Source organism: Rhinatrema bivittatum, chromosome 9 (assembly GCF_901001135.1).
Source record: "Rhinatrema bivittatum chromosome 9, aRhiBiv1.1, whole genome shotgun sequence".
Taxonomy (NCBI): domain Eukaryota; kingdom Metazoa; phylum Chordata; class Amphibia; order Gymnophiona; family Rhinatrematidae; genus Rhinatrema; species Rhinatrema bivittatum.
Genome location: NC_042623.1, coordinates 162,195,318 through 162,217,621, shown reverse-complemented (window position 1 = coordinate 162,217,621; position 22,304 = coordinate 162,195,318). Strand labels below are relative to the sequence as shown.

At 43.2% G+C, this 22,304-nt stretch overlaps 1 protein-coding gene across 3 annotated transcripts in view; it reads left to right on the top strand.

Moving 5' to 3' along the window:
- The window catches only part of MYO7B (myosin VIIB), a 280,227-nt gene that overhangs the window by 184,998 nt on the left and 72,925 nt on the right, over positions 1–22,304 (top strand). For all 3 annotated transcript variants that reach the window (XM_029615689.1, XM_029615690.1, XM_029615691.1), the window contains 3 exons: positions 2,855–2,981; positions 15,178–15,297; positions 16,384–16,557. In XM_029615689.1, coding sequence (XP_029471549.1) covers positions 2,855–2,981; positions 15,178–15,297; positions 16,384–16,557 — 421 coding nt within the window. The remainder of the gene's footprint in view (positions 1–2,854; positions 2,982–15,177; positions 15,298–16,383; positions 16,558–22,304) is intronic.

Below are 22,304 nucleotides of genomic sequence, written 5' to 3'. Positions count from 1 at the left end.
TTCAAAGAGGATTACTGAAATGCTTCAAGAAATAAGTGTATTTTTAACTGTTTCCTGAACTGTTTGCAGTCATGAGTGAGGGAATGGGAGGGAATTCTAAAGTGTGAGGCCAAAAATAGAAAAGGAGTGTTCCAGTGTGGAATCTAATCTGATTATCTTGGTGGAGGGTATGGCTAATAACTGTTGGCTAGAGGAACAAAGAGTGCAAACAGGAGTGTGATTAGAAAGAATTTAAGTTATCCAGTGTCGGAAGAAGTAATATGGTGAAGAAGATTATGAATGATAACTGCAGTTTTGTATTTAATGCGAAAAGAGATTGGCAACCAATGCAGGTCCTTCAATATTGGGGTTATGTGCTCTCAAATGGGCGGACCAGTTAATAAGCGGGCTACGGTATTTTGGATGATCTGTAGGGGGTGGAGAGAATACTATATAGGCCTGAGTATAAAGAAGTACAATAATTTATAAAGGGAAAGATAAGTGATTGAAGTACAGTTCAAAAATTGGTGGGTTCCAGAATGGGTTTTAGATGACATAACATGCATAATTTTAAAAAAGTAGATCTAAAAGCTGATTTGATATGAGGGACCATGAATTAAGTAGGGTCGAGTTATACTTAAATTCCAAATAATCTACGAAAGAGAGATAGTGGATCCAGGTAATTGAAAGGACTCAGGAATAGAGAAAGTTGGAGAGCGACCTAGCATAAGAGTCTCTGTTTTGCTGAGATTAAGGGAAAGTTTGTTACTGTGTAACTGACTGTTAATAGTAGTAAGACAAAGAGGTAGCAAATTGAACAGTGGCAGACCAAGAAGAACGAAGAGGAAAGAAAAACTGAATATCATCAGCATGGATTTTATAGGAGGCTCCGAGCTGAGCAAGTAAACAACATAAAGGGGTAAGATAGACATTAAAGAGCGCCGTAGAGAAGGCAGAACCCTGCGGTATGACAGAAGTAATAGTATTCAATAAACAAGACATTAACACCTATAGTTTTAAAAAATGTAACTAATCTTTTCTTTACTAGGGTCCCAATCCCTTTGTATGTGTTTTTCCGTTTGCATCTTATATCTTTTTGACTAATATTTTACGGACCATTATAACACCCCACGGATTACGGGCATTACTGCCCAACTTTAACCTCTATGGGGTCATCATTAATCATCGGTCCAAACACAGTCCTTGCATTTGCATTTTTTCACTATCCATGCATTTAAATTTAATTTTTTTTCTTTTTTTCACTAAAAATGCTTTCTTTTAACTATTTATGAAAGCAAAGTGCAGGGTACTTTCAATGCTCAAGCTCAAAACATTAGTTCACGAATCCAGAGTTCAGTTCAGTAATAGTAATAGAAGTAATAGTATGCCATGAAGAGGTAAATCCGTGGATGTGGACTTGCTGAGAACGATTAGAGATATAGGAAGAAAACCAGGAGAACACAGAACCAGAGATACCCACGGCCATGAGACAAGACAAAAGAATAGAGAGTTCAAGGGTGTCGAAAGCTGCAGAAATGTCCAATAGGACAAGGTGAAGAGTATCCAGACTAAAAAGAAGAAGAGCAAAACCCAACCTAATGTTGATCAAGAATAGAGTACTCATCAAAAAAGCTGAAAGTTGCTTAAGAACAGAGGATTCAATAATCTTTGCAAGAAAGAGAAGGGAAGAAATAGGACAATAGTCTGCCAAATTATTAGGATCAAGGGAAGGGTTCTTAAGAATTGGTTCAACTGAGGCTTTCTTAAGAGAAGTAGGAAGATAACTTGAAATAGAGAGATTAGTGATTTTAGTAAGATATGGAATAATGTCTTCACATCAAAATTTGAAGAAAACTGTGGTGCAGGGACCAAGGGAACAAGAGGTGCTGTTTGTGGATGCAATGATCGTGTCATTTCAAAGTGGGAAACTTCATAAAAATCCTATAGGGATAAAACAGTCGAAGAAGCTGGAGGGGACAAGATATGGGAGTGGCGAATGAAGAACAGAGCTTAAATATGAAAAAGAGGGAAAAGCTATTAGCTACTAGTGATTGATTTGTATCAGATGGGGCAGGAAAAGAAGTGGATGAATTACTCAAAGTGAGAGACAACAATATAAAAGAGCTCACGAGAATTACTGGCAGAAGTCATGATTCTGTTATTATAGTATGGATGCTTAGCAGAATTAACAGCATTACGATGTGATAGGAGATGCTGCCTATAAGGATGTAAGGTAGATTGTGATCTGTGTTTCCCCCAACAGAACTCAGATTGGCAAGGCATATGTTTCTGATTTTTTTAATGTTGGGAAAAACCAAGGGGCATGCTCTATACATTTAGGAGCCAGAGTATCTGCGACATGTGGAATAGAATGCTGCCAGTCAGTAATGAGCAGGTCAAGATTATCAGAAGAGAGGTTAAATAAAGGTAATGACATGTCTTTAAAGTGGGAAGGAATCTATATATCCATGCCTAGAAATAGAGTATGGTGAAGTGAGGGAAAGGTCATAATCCAGGAACTTGTGCTGATCACTTTATTTAGGTTTAGGAAATTATCTTTTCACTATGTAGTTAAATTTCCTATAGAAGGCCACATTCACTGTATCATCATCTATAGATTGCTATAAAGTATTCAGAAGAATGTTGGACTTAATGTACTGTTTATCAGACCTACCCTGGAGGCAAATAATTGACAGTTTCACTTTTAGGAGATATATGCTGTGATCCTTCATGTAGAAGCTTGTTACTTATCTTTATATTATGTCAATTCTGCTTTATTCTCAGGAGATATTTGTTGAGACAGCATCTTATGTATAAAATGCATTGTAACTATATCTATTGCTATATGATCCTGTTACTTTTCATTGTTTTCCAGGGATGAGATTTATTGCCAAATCTGCAAACAACTATCAGAGAACAATAACAAGAACAGCCTGATACGAGGATGGATCCTGATGTCTCTTTGCCTGAGCTGTTTTCTCCCTACAGAGAAATTTATTAAGGTATGGTTAGTATCAGTGGCGGAGCCAGAACTGATTTTTTGGGTGGCCACAAGGTTAACATAGGTAGGCTGTAGGCATGCAGGTCTGAGACCTACTAGTTGTTTTCTTATTGATAAATGCTGTATACTGCACCCTAGAATGGCTTTCTAAGTAATTTGCAACAGCCATTATGCATCATGCATGAAACTTTAAAACATTTTACCTCATTTATTTCAAGCACTTACCAGCTTTAAAAATTCCTTATTAATCAGAATTTATTTTATATTTCTTGCAGTTTATAAATGTACAAGTATAGAAAACAATCAAAATAGGAAGATTGGTGGGCCATATGGCCACAGGATCGCTTCCCCATGTGTGCCATGCAAATGCACGGAATGGCGTGCCAGCCCTGGGTCCTCCTCTTCGCCGCGCGGAGAGGGGATCCCACGACGGCCTTGCAGGTCTGGTACTCCACTTCCGGTTCCAGTTGGGTGGGCCTGGGTCCAAATTGGGTGGGCAGCTGCCCACCCAGGCCCACCCGTGGCTACGCCACTGGTTAGTATTAGGAGCTAAAGCACACAAAAGGGGTGGAGTGAACAACACACCCATATAGAAAATAAACAACAACAAAAATGTGCGGCAAATAATATATACTGATCAATATTTCTTATTATTTGCCGCACATTTTTTTTTTTTGTAGTATTAGGAGCATACATATAGCCATCAAATGATTCAAACACTATTCTTTTAGCTAATTTATATATTTATTTAAAAGATGTATTACTCACACACTCCACATTTCAAAATGAGTTACATAAAGATATTCATAATGATAACATAAAACAAAAAAAACAAGTAATAATCCAATACTGATTAACTGATAACTAATGAATTCTCACACATACTCTGACTCTCCCTCTCTCACACACATGCTTTCATACAGCTCTCTCTCTTTCTCTCAAACACAAGATTTCACTCTCAAATGCTCTCTCACACACACATTTACAGGCTTTCACTCCCACATGCTCCCTCTCTCTTTTACATGCTCCCTGTTTCTCATACACATATGCTTTCTCTCTCTTAAACACACACATACACACACACACACTCCTCTCTTACACATGGCATCGCACATACACATGCTCCCTTTCTCTCGTACACATTCCATCTCATACACACATGCTCACACACATATGCTTCCTTTCTCTCATGCACCCTTGCTCACGCATGCATTCTCCCTCTCTCATATGCAAATGCTCTCATACTCATACATGCTCTCTTTCATACACACATGCTGTTTCTCTAATACACACATGCTCTCACACATACACATGCTCACTCTCTCATACACACATGCTGTCACACATATACATGCTTTCTCATATACACATATATACACATATGATCTCACTCTCTTTTCCTGGAGTCTGTGGAGGGAGAGGAGGGTCATGCAGTCTCCTCTGTTGGAGAAGTGGACCCTTGAGTCGAGATGAAGTTGACACTACCACCAGGAGCAGGTCCCAGTTGGTCCTCATCATCGGGAGGCGGTACGGGCGAAGAAGACCCAACTGGACCTTCACCTATACCAGCCCTCATTCCCCACAGGTTGAGCCCTTGGTTGGGGCCGGCAGGACTTAGGCGGGGTCTCTCAAGGCGTGGAACTAGAAAGAGGCAGAAGCAGAGTTGGGCGAGCAGGGTTCAAGGCAGGCAGCAGACAGGTGAGACCAGGAGCAGGCCAGAGTTCAGGGCGGGTAGCGAACAAGTAGAGTCGAGAGGCCAGGCAGATGGTCAGGGCAGGCGGAGAACAGGCAGAGACGAGATACCAGGCAGGAGTCAAGGCAGGCGGAGGTCAAGCGGAGTCAGGCAAGCAGGGTCAGATACAGAGAATCAATCCGTCGGGACGAGGAGCGAGGCAGGGACTGGAGACAAGGAACAGGAATGATGAACCAGGAATCAGGAGCAGGAAGCAAGGCAGGAAAGCTGGATCAAGGCAGGAATCAGGAACGCAGACAACTCACACTCAAGACTGAGCTGGACCCATTGCTGAGGGGTAATGGCAGGGCAGGGTATATATACCCACCCTGTCTGATGTCATCTTAGCGGGTCGTGGGGAACTTTCTCACCGCAGGCCCTTTAAATTTACAGCAGAGGCGTGCCTAGGGGGAGCCAGACGTGGAGCTCGGTGTGGCGGCATATGGGAACGCCCCTAGAGAGTAGGCCGCTGTAGCGGCGGTCAGCATTGGCCACATGAGGCAGCAACGGAAGGGAGCTGGAGTGGGTTGCCTGCCTGCTGAGGTAAGGGGACCCTGCCACGGTCTTATGCGGCTGGGGATCCCTACATCCTCTTTACTCAGGCTGCCTGCAAGATGGGGTGCATCAGTGGCCTGTCAGGCCTCTTCCTTCTTATACACACATCCTCTCTCAAACACACATGCTCTCACATACCCATACACACATGCTCTCTCTCTCGCACACACATGCACACACACACACACAAACACACACATATACATTCTCTCTCACACATACACAGAGATACACGCTGGGTGCATTCTGTTCTTTGGCCGCCGGCAGCACATAAGACCTCCTCTCCTTCTTTGACCTCTGGCAAGTTGGGCTCCACTGACAGTCCGTGGGGCCTCCTCCTTTTTCATCCACTAGTGGAGGATGAGAATCCTGCCAGCATGTCACTAAATATGTGACTGGTGGCAAGGAGAGGCAGCTGCTGGAACGGCATTCTGAGGGGCACATTTTGCTACTCTAAAATTTTGCTCATTATAGAACCACCTAATTGTGAATTCAAGTATTTAGTCTGGAAAGTTGTATTTCTGATTGCAGTCATTTCAGGTTGCCAAGTCTGTGACCTCAGGATCTAAAGATTCAAATTTCTTCATGAAAAGATGACGTTTGACAATTTTCTGAAATTACAGCTTTAAGTGGTATCAAAATTCTAACTTAACCAGGGCATCATTCCTCTAACATTTCTCCCCCTTTTCTTCTCTACAAGGTAAAAGTTACCCTCCACAAATTAGACTGTACAAGAGCTCTACCTTTCTCTCTAAGTGCACTGAAGTCCTAAAAGTCCAGCCAGTTTTTCTGGTTCTTTTAAATCAACACACTTGGCCTTCCTATGAGTAAATGCACAATCTCTTATTGCAGATTGCATCTCTCACTGTTATGTCCCTGCAAGTTTAAACATGGTGGGGCAAATCAAAGCCCATGTGGCAGTGTTAGTTACCGTCTGTTGATGAGATTTTCAAGGCTGCAATGTGGAGTTCAGGCCACAGGTTCATCAAACAATATTGAAACTCTAGGTTTGACTTGTCTGTAATATAGGGCTTTTTCTCAAGATCATGCTCCACTTTTACTTTGTGAGAACCCCTTTTTATTGGTTTATATCCAGTATGGTATGGCTCTATTTTTTGAATTAAAAAAGTATTGTAAAACGCCCAAAAAATATTTTTTAACCATTTTCTCTATTGCACTCTGTTGATGCTTGGTCTACCAGATGACCTTTCCCTAAATAATCCCATCGATGTGTCTCTACTAGATGTGTATATATAATAGGGATGTGAATCGTTTTTGAACGATTAAAATTATCGTCCGATAATTTTAAAATCGTTCTAAACCGTTAGAGTACACGATACAATACAAATGCCCACGATTTATCGTCAGGAGCATTTATATTGTATCGTTAAATAGGGCACGGGAATTATTTGGGGGAGGGTGGGAAAACCGGCACACCAACACAACCTCTAAACCCACCCCGACCTTTTAAAACAAATTCCTTACACTCCCCCACCCTCCCGAACCCCCCCAAAATGTTAAATTACCTGTTGGTCCAGTGGGGGGGGGGGGTCCCCGGCGCGATCTCCCGCTCTCGGGCCATCGGCGCCATTTTGGCTACCACTGATAAAAAGGCGCCGATGGCCCGAAAAAAAAACCCCACCCCGACCCTTTTCAAATTACCCCTTTGCTTCTCCCACCCTCCCGACCCCCCCCAAAAACCTTTTAGATGTACCTGGTGGTCTAGCGGGGGGTCCAGGAGCCATCCCTTCAATCCTGCCGGTGCCGGTGCTGGAGGTTTCAAAATGGCGCCGATCGCCTTTGCCCGTACCTTGTCACAGGGAGCGCCCTGTGACAAGGTAAGGGCAAAGGCGATCGGCGCCCTGTGACAAGGTAAGGGCAAAGGCGATCGGCGCCATTTTGAAACCTCCAGCACCGGCACCGGCAGGATTGAAGGGATGGCTCCTGGACCCCCCGCTAGACCACCAGGTACATCTAAAAGGTTTTTGGGGGGGGTCGGGAGGGTGGGAGAAGCAAAGGGGTAATTTGAAAAGGGTCGGGGTGGGGTTTTTTTTTCGGGCCATCGGCGCCTTTTTATCAGTGGTAGCCAAAATGGCGCCGATGGCCCGAGAGCGGGAGACCACGCCGGGGACCCCCCCCCCCCCCCACTGGACCACCAGGTAATTTAACATTTTTTGGGGGGGAGGGTCGGTGGGGTTTTGTTTATCTGCTCAAGCCTCAATAAAAATTTAACAATGTGAATCGGAATCGGAACGATTCCGATTCACAATCTCTAACGATCCGATTTTTCCCTCCCACCATCCGAACCTGATCGTTAAGACGATCGGGCACACGATTCACATCTCTAATATATAATCTAATTTTATGTAGGAGTCCATTAGGAACCCAATGAAGATGTGACCTTGTACACAGTCATTGCAATTAGAGAGAGGACCATACCAACTATGCCACAGCTACCCTATGTGAGGCTGCTGTAATAGTTTATATTAGAGAGAGCCCTAGAGGAATTGAAGGTCTAAGGATGAAGGAACATTTCTTTTCAGTTCTCTTTTTTCCTGGCAAAAACCTAGGCCCAGTTCAGTGGGACATGGATTTTTTGGAGATTTGAGACAAATTCTGGTTGATTTACCCTTTTTGGTTGGAGAAGATTCATTTTGGAACTTTAGTTGAAAGGAGGTTTTTCCACCCTTCCTGTCTCCCTGTTTGTTTGGGAATGCGTTTATTTCCCACCTGGTTCTAGCAGCCAGAGTCAGTGCCCACACCGTAAAACCTTGGTAGAGAAGAGGCTAAGCCATCCAGTATCCAGTGGAAGTAGAGGAAAGAGGAGAATAAATGGCCCCCACAAGGTGTTTACTCCCAGCAAATATCCATCCAATATTCAAATGAGAATGCAACTGAGAAACAAAGAGCATTGAAAGTAAAGGAGAGGATCCAACCAGAGCATCAGTAATGCGCAGATTTCATTTACAAAGAACTATAAATTGGAGGAAGTGACTGTGTATAGTGTCCTGGAAGCCCCTAATTTCAAGAGGGAACACACACAGTTACTGTCTGAAGTATTTATTTCTGGACTGAGGATTTACCAAAGGAAACGTGTATCACGTGTCATATCATTCTTGTTAAACAAGTCCCTTGGTAAAGACTATATACTGGAACACCATGCAAGTGGCCCTCTGTTTTTTTGTGCACTTGGAGATGGACACAGTAGACACCCAGGGCCTTGGAGGATAACCTTCGCCCCCAATGAAGAATCCACTAGATGGGGCATAAGGAGGAGCATGGATGTTTTGTTTGTGTCAAAAAATGAGAAAGGAGAAGGAATATAGGTACCAAAGTAAATTACAATAGTCATTCCCCTCAATGGTTAATACAATTCAATATATGACAGTGCAGATACCAATTTTAATTTTTAAGAATTTTGTAAATTAAGAGGAAAGGCCTCAGTAATGCTGAGTAATAAACCACTCAGTCATAGTTTTAATGGCTTTCCCTTAAAGATAACTTTCTAATAACCTTTTAATAATCAGACAGACCATTTTTTCGATAATTGTTAATTTTCTCTTGTACACAATCAATAGGGACCTTCATTTTCAATTTTCATTTATCGATGTTTTATCATAAACCAAAATGGCAGAAAATCAGTAGAAAAAAATGACTTCTTTTTTCCCCCCAATGATTTTAGTGATAACTCTTGAGGAAAATAAAATCAAAACTGAAAACGAAGGTCCCTAACTATCAAGAAGTTCATGGCAGCTTATACTAAGGGATGTAATGCCATGTACAGCGTGATTCAATAAGGCTTTTCTCTCATTCTGTGTGTATGGAAAAAATAGCTTAGGGGTCAATTTTCAAAAAATGTTCAGTGCTTCACTGAAAAATCTAAATTTTATGTGCCTAAATTTAGGAGGATTTTCAGCTGAATTTAGGGGAAAGTTAGGTGCCTAACCCTTTTGAAAACTGACCCCCTAGTGCAGGGGTGGCAAACTCCAGTCTTCGAGGGCCAAAAACAAGCCAGGTTTTCAAGATAGCCACAATGAATATGCATGAGATAGTTTTGCATACATTGGATACATTATTTATTATTTATTTATTTATTATTTATTTATTGTTTTTTTATTTTATTATTATTATTAATTATTTGCATACATTAGGAATTTGGATAGACAATGAGCTGAACCTCAAAACATGCATAGCTACAAAAACGAGAGAAGGTTTCCACAAACTTCACATACTCAAACACCTAAAACCTTTACTATATCCAAATGATTTTAGAACTGTGCTGCAATCTCTCATCTTCTCATGTATAGATTACTGTAACGCTTTATTCATTGGACTCCCTAAATCCACTCTTAAACCCCTACAAATACTGCAAAATGCTGCAGCACGTGTTCTCACTGGAAAGAAGAAATTTGATCACATCTCACCAACCCTGATGAATCTTCATTGGCTACCTATCTGCCAAAGAATCAAATACAAGACATTATCTATTCTTCATAATGAAATATACAAAGATAACAACTTTCCACTTGATTGCATGATTAAACTCCACAAACCACCACGGTCAACAAGAATCTCAAACAAATTGCAGCTAATCATACCCCCCCTCTCAGATGCGAGATTATCTATCACCAGGAATCGAGCTTTCTCTATAGCTGGTCCTATAGAATGGAACTCCTTACCAACATATTTAAGCTCAATAAGGGATACCAAATCCTTCAAAAAAGAACTTAAAACCTGGCTATTTAAACAAGCATTCACAGTCTGAACTTGATGTCCACTCTCAGCCATTGAAAATTTGCCTTTGTAAGAACCCTAACCCTCTCCTCCTCTCTATACTTCCAATCCGCTTAAATTTATTCCCTACTCTTTCCTCCCCTCTTTATTTTCTCCCCTTGCTTACCTTGAACCTTCTCTCTCTCTTTACTTACCCAGCCCTTACACTTATAATTTCTATTCTCACCCCTCCTCATCTCTAATCCGACTTCTCCTTCCACTTAAGCTAATATCCCCATTATACATCAGAAAACCCAATTATAAGATACTTTCTTTAATTATGTTATTTAATGATGTTCTTTATTACTCTGCTTTAGCCGAGATGTTAATTATAATACTAATGTTTTATGTTACAAAATGTTTCCATGTATGAAATTGTTCAATTGTAAACCGGAGTGAAGGCTTCCTGCTATACTTCGGTATAAAAAAGAACCTAAATAAATAAATAAATTGGAGGCAGAGCATGCAGATCTATCTCATGTATATTCATTGTGGCTATCCTGAAAACTTGGCCTGTTTGTGGCCCTCAAGGGCCAGAGTTTGCCACCTGTGTTGTAGTGAATCAGACCCATAATGTTTTGCAGTGGTGGCTAATGTGTAAGTGTGGTGATTGGATCGCACCAACAAAAGTAGCTTGACAGAAAGAATGAGAGCAAATCTCCTTTCCCTAGTACAACCACAAGAGCTGTTGCACTTATGGTGCACTTTCCAGGAGCAAGTACTGAGCTGCTCGTTCTATGATGCAAGAAGGGTGGGGCTGGGAGTGGCAAGTAGACCATTAAGAACTACCATACTGGGTTAGACCAAGGGTCCATCAAGCTCAGTGCTCTGTTTCCAACAGTGGCCAATCCAGGTCACATGTATCTGGCAAGATTCCAAATAGTAAATAGAACTGCTATTGTGCAGTGATAAGTAGTGACTATTCCTTAAGTCTACTTGATCAATAGGGTAAATCCTTAGGACCAAAGAGGTCACGTCAACATGGTATCCCAGGCTGAGGAGGAAGAGCTGAGAGAATGGGAGAGGAAAGGTTGGAGAGGAGTACTGGGTGTTGGTGGTTGGGGAGGAGAAAATAGGAGGACAGTGAGGACACTCGCCACCACAGGAGGACAGTGAGGACACTAGCCCACCACAGGTGTTTTGTGAACATTCTAAAGCTTGGGAGAAGCCCCTACCAACCAAACACATGACTTGTGAAGGCTTTATTAAGATACTGTCCTTGGAGAATAGCAATTGTACTGTTGAGGATCTGCTAGGGAGTTAGCATTCTGTTAGGAATCTGCTCCTGTGGTAGGAGGAATTAGCGATCTTGTTATGAGCGAGCTCCTCTGGAGGGAGGAGTTAGCTATCTGTTATGGTTATACTCCTATGAAAGGGGAGGAGTGAGCAAGCTGGTTGTGAATGACACCTCAAGAGGGAGGAATTAGCAATCTGTTAAGAATCTCCGTACGGAGTTAGTAATCTGTTATAATCTATTCCTGAGGAAGGAGAAGTTAGTAAACTGATATGCTCAGCTCCTGTAGAGGGAGTAGTAACAAACTGTAATGAATCTGTTGCTGAAGACTCCTGGTGGGGAAGGAGTAGCCATCTGTTACCAGCGGAGTGCTTGGAGAGGACACTCAGCTGTAGAGGAATGTAGATAGGTGAATCTTTGGGCTGATGGCAGATGACTGCGCCCCCAGGAGGATATCCTGAGAGGGACCACCAGCTAGGCTTGAGTACGGAGACAGACACAGATAATTCTTTTATTAGACAGGTTAGTAGAACCACCAGAGGTGGCAGTAGTGAGCTGATATGCCCGGCAGGGCTGAAGTCCCTCAGGTACTGGAAGAGCGATTCCAGGGTTGCTGAGCTGTAGAGAAACTATAGATAGTGAGTAGACAGGGTATGCTGTGTTCATAGCCAGAACTGGATTACAGATCTCTCATAAGGTCTTTTAGAAAGCTTAGTAGCTGGAAAGGATTAGGCCTTCAAGGCGCGAATACCTGGTTCCAGGGAAAGCTCTCAGAGAGCGATGGTAACTCTCAATTGTCTGTATCTGTGATAGCTTCCAGGCAGTAGAGAATCTTCAGAGTGTTCAGGAACATGGGACCTCGAGGAGTGAGTACCGGTTCCTATCGGCAATCTGAAATAGAGAAAAGAGAGCGAGGCCCCCGAGGAGCGGCTACCCCTGGTAAGTCCGAGGAGGCAGAGTAGCTTGGACAAATCCTTGCTAACTCAATTCATTAGCAAATACTGAGACCTTTTATATTGGAAGCGGATGATGTCAGTTCAGGGGGATGCCCCCGAGGTTCGCGCCCTTGCTGGTACATATTTCGGAGCGCATGCACGCCCTATATCATCAGGAACATGATGGATCCACAGCGTCGTGCCACTCTGGGGATGCCGGAGGAAGACAGCAAGAAGACGCCACGGCAGCAAACCGTCCATCAGGCCTGGAGGGAGTCGCCACAGTGATAAGGAGGGCGGAGTGAGGGCATCGAGCAGCGATGGACGCAACAGTACCCCCCTTCAAAGGGTGATCTCCTCTTCGGGTACCAGGCTTAGGTTTCAAAGGATGCGCGAGGTGAAACTGATGAAGCATCTCTTTGTCCAAGATATTGGTCTGAGGCTCCCAAGTGATCAATTCGGGGCTGAAGCCTTCCCAAATCAGAAGGTATTCAAATTTCTTGCCTCTGTTATGAACATCCAGAATCCCTTAGATCTTGATTTCTATTTCATCTTCTGCAATGGTGACAGATGGATCTTGAGATTCGGAAGAATCTTTCAGAGTGTTATTAATGATATCAGCAGCAATGGATAGAGTTGCTGTGAATGTCACTGAGGAATTCAGTGGAAGTGGTGATGTTGAAGAATGTCCAAAATCCACTTCTTAATATGTATCAGCAGCAATGGGTAGCTACTATAGACGCCACTGAGACTTCAACAGAAGTGGCAATGTTAGGGTACTTCCAACCCCACTTCTAAAGGTAACTCTCCAGTAAATGATGCTGGATGAGAGATGGTAGATTTTAGCAGCAATATCTAACTGCTATGGACACCACTGAGACTTCAACAGAAGTGACAGTGTAAGGGTACTTCCAACCCCACTTTTAAAGGTAACTCTCCAGTAGATGATGCTGGATGAGAGATGGTAGATTTTAGCAGCAATAGCTAACTGCTATAGACGCCACTGAGACTTCAACGGAAGTGGCAATGTAAGGGTACTTCCAGCCCCACTTCTAAAGGTAACTCTCCAGTAGATGTAGCTGGATGCGGTGATAATTTCGGCAGCAATAGCTTAGCTGCTATAGCATCACTGAATCTTCGGTGAAAGTGGCGAAGTTGGGGTACGTCCAAACCCACTTCTAAGGGTAACTTCTTCAGTAATATAACTGGATGAGGTGTTGAATTCAGCAGCAATAGCTCAGCTGCTAGGACATCATTGAACCTTGAATGAAGTGGCGAAGTTGGGTACATCCAAACCCACTTCTAAGGGTAACTTCTTCAGTAATGTAACTGGAAGTAGTGTTGAATTCAGCAGCAATAACACAGCTGCTATGACGTCACTGACCCTTCAGCAAAAGTGTCGAAGTTGGGGTACGTCCAACCCACTTCTTGATAACTCTTCCATGGTTGAAGTTGGAAGAGAGATGGTAGCAGTACCAATAAATCGAACAGGCTGGTAGCTAGAGATATCTTCTTAGGAACTAACTGTGCTGTAGTGCTTCAGACACATCCTCTGAAATTGCTTCCTCGGAAACTGAGGAAGAATACACTCGTCCTTCTAGTGGCACCAAATTTCTTAGACCCAGGGCACCAACATGAGAGATCCAGGGTTGTCCAGTCAAATAGAGGTTGGTGCATCAGCAGACAGGGAAACCCCAGGACAATACGGTGCATAGCCTTTCTGGTGCAAAGAAGATGGTTTCCGTAAGGAACATGACAGATATCTCTAGACTTATAATCCGTGAAGACGGTAAGATATAGAGCGTCATCTAGCCATGGCAAATCATAGCAACCGCTATAAATATTATAGTCCGTGAAGACGGTGAAGGTGTAGAGCGCCATCTAGCCATGGCGAATCATAGCAACTGCTATGAATATCAACAGCCAGGGTAAAGGCTTGTAGACATCAGTAGGATCCTCAAGACAAGTGGCGATGTAAAGGAATGTCGAAAGCCACTTCAAGTTGTGATGCAGTAATGGATCTTCTAATTTGATGAAAGGACTCCTCAGGTCTTCCACAAGATGATTGAGAATTAGGTTGCCTCCTGCCCCTGAGTCCAACAGGGTAGGGGTCCGAACCACAGTGCTCCTGCTCCTACCATGCTCCTACCATGTGACAGGGGCCGGCCAATGGCACGATACCCTGTCACATGGTAAGGGCAAAGGGCCATCGGCGCCATTTTGATTAGTGGCAGCCGACGGCCCGAGAGCGGGAGATGGCTCCTGGGACCCCCACAGGACCACCAGGTACTTGTAAAAAGTTTTGGGGGGATTCGGGAGGGTGGAGAAAGCTAAGGGAACAGTTTTAAAGGGTTGGGGTGGGTTTAGGGATTGTTTTGGTGTGCCGTTTTCCCCACCCACAAAACAATAAGAGAACCCCAGGAACAAAATCGTGGGGTTCTCTTATCGGGAGCCCCCGATTTCTGACGATTTTGAAAATATCAAGTAGGTAGGAATATTTGTCTTTATGCCCAGTTTTGGCTTATTGCTTGTAAGACTACCTGAAGTCAAGAATTGAGAGATGTTGGCAGATTATTCTTAGGTCCATCATGGATTGTGGGGTATCTCATCAGTAAAAGATATAGGATTGGAAATAACTGGATCAGTGTCCCTTTTATGAACTCTACATGTTAAGTTGCTGAAACAAAACATGAACAGTGTTTAAAGTGCAGCGTACTGGTACATATATTAAGTATGGAGAAAATTAGATCACCATGTTTGGCCCTCTTTTCAAATATGACCGCAAGGTTGATGGGAGGAAGCTGGATAATTCTTAAATTGGTCTAGTAAAAGTTACCCCAACCTGCACTCTTTGTACTGTAGCATATGATCATAATTTTAAAAAGTAATGAAAACTAACTATGGGGAAGGGATATCCGCTAATACATCTTTGTTTAGAAATACCTTTTTTCTTGCTTTATACCTACAGTACCTCTTTAATTTTATCCATGGAGGACCAGCAGGATATGCACCGTACTGTACGGAACGACTGAGTCGTACCTTTGCAAATGGAACTCGTAGTGAACCTCCAAGTTGGCTGGAGCTTCAGGTACTGCACCCTTTGTCTGTGTCTGTGAGGCTAATGCTGGCAACAAGGGCCGTACTGAAGTTGAAATCCTCCATTTCTTCAGAGAGCCAATGTTGGCAAATGCAGTACAGGCTCTCTTTATAGTATGCCACCTCCTCTAGGAGTGAGAGCGTAGTTCAGGCTCTATACCCTTTCAGTGCTTGGTGAGGTTTGTTTTTTTTAGTCAATTTTCCAACTAGAATGCCAAATGTGGTAGATATTGAGGATGGTTCTGAAAGAGGCATAGCCAGGTAGATTCCCCTGAAGGAAAATTGTCCCCCTCACAGCATAGGGTTTTCGTAACATGCCTGCTTGTAGCCAGATTAAAAAGAGGGGGTTACCAGGGGTATGTTCAGATCAGGGCAATGCACTGTGTGAAAGTGTGTGCGTGCATTTAGATTTTCAAGTGCGCACACGGTGCTTTGCCCCCATTATGCCACCCACAGATAAAACAAACGCCTTCGTGCACAGGCACTTTTGTGCCTGCCTTGTAGGCAGTGCTCAAAGAGACACTATCCGCATTGTTTCCCTTTGAAAATCAGCTACAGGGTTCACAAGTTAAAAAAAAAAAGTACCTGCACACTTTTGAAGCAGTGTGAGTCTACTGAATATTATCCCATAGATGGACACCTCTCTACTGGAACTTGAGCAGAAACCAGCAAAGGTGGGACTGGGTGTGCATCTCATTCAGTAATGTTAGTAGTCTGAGGTGAGAAGCTTGAAAATGTGTTAGCCTGTTACTTGAAGTTATTGTTACAAATGTATTTTGTACATTGGGTATGGTTGTAATTTGTGACATTGAGATGTATTTCTTTACTGTCAAATCCTAATAAAATATAAATTAAAAAACAAACAACCACCACCACCACCACAACCACCAATTCATTTGAGATGAGCCATTAAATAGATTCTGCATCAGCAAGCAGAAGATAACAGAGTACGATTCCCACCAACGGTGCCATGGGCATGAAACGCGATGTGCAACCATGCGGCCCTCTGTGTTTGTTTCTGTGACTATTTCTTCCAGTTCCTTTGTTATGCTAATTCACCTATTCATTTTTACTGTAGTCTACTAAGATGAATAAACCCATCGTGTGCACTGTCATCCTGATGAACGGCCAGAGTATCAATATCCCGACTGATCCTGCATCCACAGCACAAGAGATTTGTCAGTTTATTGGGGATAAACTGAAGATGAAGGACATGTTCGGCTTCTCCATTTACATTGCTGTGAATGATAAGGTAAATTATAATTTTTATATATATATATATATATATAATTTTTATATATATATATATATCTATATATATATATATATAATTCATATATATAATTCATAATTATGAAATGGCCTCAGAACTTAGGGCTCAGAGGTACTCCTGATCAAATTGGTTAATGGTGATTATACAGGCCACATCAATAATAGTCACTAAGCATTTTCTATTTCTATTTCTGTTTATATGAAGTTTTTCACAAAAAATGCCTCAGGGTGGCTTACAACAATAAAAATACTTAGTATAATCATAAGACACAATACAACAATAAAATATATAGAAATAGAATACAATAAAATATCATCACAATTAAAAAAAAACATCCCTATGTATATAGGAACATCCCCTCTTCATCTTAAAGGCTTGTGCATGTCCCCTTAAATAATATTTCACTATTTATTTGCAAATTTATCAAAAAATGCTTTCAGAAAAATTATTCAATTTAATGGACCTATGATTATAAATGACCCGGGGTACTAAGAAAGATAAATTCCTGATTGAGTTTTGGTGTGAAAATGTCTCTTGTCCTCTTAAATGGGATAAGACTCTATAAATCAAAGAATCTGCTTAGAATTATCTACCTCTTTTTTTCTTTTTATCAGGCACACTGTTCTGTCCCCAGCAGTGGGTACATGTTTGTGTCTGTATATACTGTACTTAGTGGAAACACTGTAAGCCTTGCCTTTAAGGGAGCTTGCCCTTAAGAGAAGTTCCCTTAATCCTTTGCTTTCTCTCACTTAGGAGGAGTCTGCATGCCCTCTCAATCTAGCTTGAGTCTTCTTAAGTGCCTTATTGACTCATGGGACTGCCCTTCATGTCTCCCCCCCCCCCCCCCGTCACATGGATCCTAGGCTCGCTACCATTGGATCTCGCCCTCTAGCCCCAGCTTGTGGGGACGTTTCCTGTAATCACTCTCCAAGACTTTTAGTCAGTCTCAACCATGCTGCCTCAAAGCTAGAGGTGCCTGCAACCTCTGTGATACAATTAGTTTTTTTACATTTCTTCCTACCACTTTAATTCTAAAGATTAAATCAGCTTCAGAACCCCCTTGTCTTCTCATCCTGAATCCCAAGAAACTCCATTCTCCCTTCTCCTGCCTATCTCCAGCTACAAAGATCTCTGCCTGGGGCATATACGTTTGGAAGCAACAATTGTAAATAATGGAAAATTATCTGTGCAATAAATAACTTCAAACTTAAAAGATCTTTGCCTGAAGACTGATTGGGAAGGAAAGTTAGCTTTCTGGAAGAGGGAAACCCGGGTATTTCTTACTGAGCCAGCACAGTAAAAAAGCTAATTAGATAAGAGCAAGTAAAAAAGCTATATCAAACAGAAAGTTGCAGAAAAGCTCGCCAGTGGTTTGAAAGTAAAAACTCAAATCATACAGAAGATAATAACAAGTGAGAAACCAGCAAGTAGAAACTCAGTAAAATTCATTTGTACAGTCTGTGAAACTTGTTTGAACTGAAAACATTTAAAAGAACTATATGCAGTACAATGAAACAGGGATTTCAACACAGCGGTGCTACAGAAAGGCTTGCATTTGAATGAACCTCTCATGCCCTCAGTGTTGGAAGAACCAAACATAAAAAACCCTGGATTGTAAAGATTTACACTTCAGAACTAACTTTGAGTCTGCAAGGCATTTAAGAAGTGAAAGCAGATTTAAAAGTCAGTCTATACTGTAAGCAAAGAATACTAGGCGCAGTAAAGAAGCATTTGACTTTGTATAACTTGAGCTCGTGGCGGGAAAAAGTTCAGGCTGGGAACAAAAGGCTTAACGACAGTTCTTAAGCCTATTCAACTTTCCCTCTACCACTACTACAGGCAGAGAGCAATCAGTTGTCATAGTAACCAGAGCTCTGCCGACTTTACTGACCGAGCAGCAAAAAAAAAACAAAACTAACAGTAAAGTACTAAATAATTGTGAAAATTTCATTAAGAATTATTAAAGGGTTCTGAAGCAAAATGCTGGTGTGTGGAATTGAACTAAATAAAAAAAAAAAGACTGAATTCAACTGAGCACACACCACTTGGGAGATCGAGATTGAAAGGACAGAGTGAAAGCTGCTCTGCTCCTCCCCCATCCCTTTGTTACACACCTTGCCACCAAAAAGCAGAAGCCCTCCCCTCTCCACCTCACTTCAGCAGGCAGGAAGCTGAAAGCAGTCAGTTGTCATAGATACCAGATTCCCGCCCACACCAAGGCCGGGGAACAGAGAGCCCGAGGCAACTAAGTGTTAATTAGCCTGGTCCCGTTTCTGAAGCCATTCAAAGTTTATCCCCTTTAACTCAGTAGCTGAAATAAAAAGTGTTTGCTACCCACAAGGCCGAAGCAGCTTCAAAGCAAAACACCTCAAACCAGCTAGCTGAAACCATGGAACCAGGAAATGACTCAGAGCAAGGAAGGGAGAACCTCGAAGAGAGAAATGAAGGCAGTGAATCAAAAAGAGTATGCTTGCCAACAAAGAAAGGTGTGGAGATGTATGAGAAAAGCAAAGAGAGGCGTGAAAATAGTATAGAAAGGGAGTGGCATAAAATTAAGCAAAAAAGAGAAAAGCTCTCAGAAAGACCCACCAACCTCAAGTACCACGTAGAGCAGCTGAGGCTTCATTTCAAAACCTACCAGCTCATTACAGAGGAGTATGTCGAGTTCTTAACATGAACCAACACCACAGAAAGCCTCGAAGAAAGAGGCCGCCAACAGAATTTATTTATTTTTATTTAAAAACTTTTCTATACCGTCGTTTAGTGATATACCATCACAACGGTTTACAAATAGGCACATAAATAAAATTGAAATGGATTGTACTTTAACCAGAGCGTGACGCAGTTGTTCAGATACATGATTCAATATTATAAGCTATATGTAAAGTCCTAGGTCAGGATGAGGGGAGAACCTACTCAGCTCCATGGCCCAAAAGGACCCGGCCCAGCAGACACTTGAATATGTCACAGCTCACCTTCTAACTCACACCGGCGCCAAAACACCACGTCCCCCAGAGCAACCCTTGCACCAGGAGGGGGCATGCTCCCCTCCACAAATGGCAGCCTTGAACCAAGAAATCAGACTGAAATGCAAAACACCATGAGTACCAAACCCCATGGCAGCAATCCACTGGCTCTAAATCACATGGATGCATGGCAGCCAACTCACAAGCCAAGCACACGCCCCAAGCTAAACATTTCCGTGCAATCATGGATCCCAACGTCCCGTGGGCATCGGGAATGAAAAAAAAACTGGGCAGCCACACTCAGGAAGGGCCCCAGCTGAACACCCTGAGCCTAAACAGGAGACAGTTGACCAACCACAGCCCGAGCCAATGCGCAACAAGAGTGACGTGCATGGTCAACCACAAGTCATCCACCCATCGAGGCCTACTACCTTTCAGGACAAGTCTTCAGAAAGAGAAGACTTAGCAAGGTATATGACTCACCGGGAATTCATAACTGCAACGATCGCCCTAAGAGGTACAGGGCATGGAAATATGACTTTAAAGATGCTGTGAAGAATATGAGATTGACCCCGCAGGAAGAGATGAACTTGATGATGAAATGGTTGGGACGTGAATCGGTCGAACACGTGAGAAGATTAAAAGACATCCACCCAGAGGATCCTCCTACAGCGCTAAAAGAGGTGTGGGAGAGACTTGAGCGATATTATGGGGACCCAGTCGCCATAGAGAATGCGTGGTTTGAAGAAATGGAAAACTTTCCAGAAATATCCAGAAAGGATAACCAAAAGTTACAAGAACTGGGAGATCTCCTCCAAGAGGTGGAGACAGCGAAGGCTAAACTAATTTATCCAGGTCTCAACCTTTTGGACACATCACTTGGGCATCTCATGGTGCTCAGTACAAAGAAGACAACAAAGAGTACCCACCTTTCCATGTCTTCGCAAAGTTCATACGATACTTAGCAAGGCACAGGAACGACCCTAACTTCTCATACAGCACACATGAGATACATAGAATCAGCCACCGAGTGGGCGAAAGGCCAACCAAGGAGCATGGCGGCAGCAGGAAGCCCATTTCCATACACAACACGGAAGTGTTGCCTGCGGCATCTACATCAGATCAACTTCCCAATACGGTTAGGGCAGAGGACCCAGACCGGCAGTGCCCCATACACAAAAAACCTCACCCACTCAGAAAGTGCCGAGGATTCAAAGGGAAACCTTTGAAGGAGTGCAAAGAACTGTTGAAAAAGTACAGAATTTGCTACCGGTGCTGTTCTTCATCCAACCATATGGCTAAAGACTGTGAAATAGCCATTAAGTGTTTAGAGTGTGGGAGTGACCAACACGATAGCGCCCTGCATCCTGATAAAACAAGATTCCACCCTTCAGGAACCTTACACCCCAGCCCAGACCACAGTGGGGAGGAGAAGGACGAGCAAACGCCAGAACCTGAAGTGATCCCCAAATACACACAAGTGTATGGGAGAAATAGCAACCGGAGATCCTGCACAAAAATATGCTTGGCCAGAGTGTATCCTGAAGAGCTACCTGAGAAGGCAGTCAAAATGTATGTCATCATAGATGAGCAGAGCAACAGATCCCTGGCAAGGCCGGAATTCTTTGACTTGTTTGGCATCCGTCACCACTACTCTCCGTACAACCTCAAAACCTGCTCAGGGGTCACCCGTGTGACAGGGAGTAGAACAGGCGGATATGTGATAGAAGCGATAGACAGCAGCAACAAGTCAAACTTGCCCACGCTCATGGAGTGCAACCAGATGCCTGACAACAGAGATGAGATTCCCACACCAGAAGCCACTCGGTACCATTCTCATCTAAAGTCCTTAATGCACCAGCTCCCACCACTAAACCCGGAAGCAGAAATCCTGCTGCTATTGGGTAGAGAAGCACCAGCACTGACCAAGGTCTTGGAGATGCATGACGGCCCAACAGCCGGTCCCTATGCTTACCGACTCGCCTTGGAATGGGTGATAGTCGGCGAAGTCGGCTTGAATCGAATAAGGAGACTAAGCATTCAGGCGTACGCCACGAATGTTTTAGAGGATGGAAACCCCACCCTATTTGAACCATATCTTAATCACTTACCAAGGAGATCCTAAGCTGCGAAGAACCGAATCTCAATTCATCTACCAGTCGGATCGCCCCCTCATTAGATGCAGAGGAACATCTAGGGGACCCAGTGCTTCAAGTCGCCAAGGATGACGACAAACCTACCCTTTTGGTAGAGAATAATAGTCCATTGCCTGCAGTGGCCATGCCAGGGCTCAGAAGGACAGCCCAAGAAGGAGATAAAAAGTACAAGGCAGATGCCAGACGCCTCATGGAAAAGGACTTCTACGTAGATGACGAGCTAAGGTCCTTACCCACTGCAGAGGAATCAATACTGGCAAGTGCCAGTCTAAGGCTACATGAAATAGCCTCTGACAGTTCTGAAGTAACGAAGGCAACTTCTTCAGAGGATCATGCTAAAGACTCAGAAAACTCGGACCTGAGAGTGGAGACACCTCCTCCTCAATGAAGCCTTGAGTTGAATTGGGATCCAAAGACAGACATCTTCACGTCCCAAGTCTCGACCCAAGGTAAACCGCACACTCACCGAGGCATCCCGTCCACAGTCAACAGTCTGCACGATCCACTGGGGTTTGTGACTCCAGCCACGATACAAGGAAGAGCCTTGTTAAGAGAGCCTTCATCAAGTGCTACCAAGTGGGACACCACACTACCTCAAGCAAGG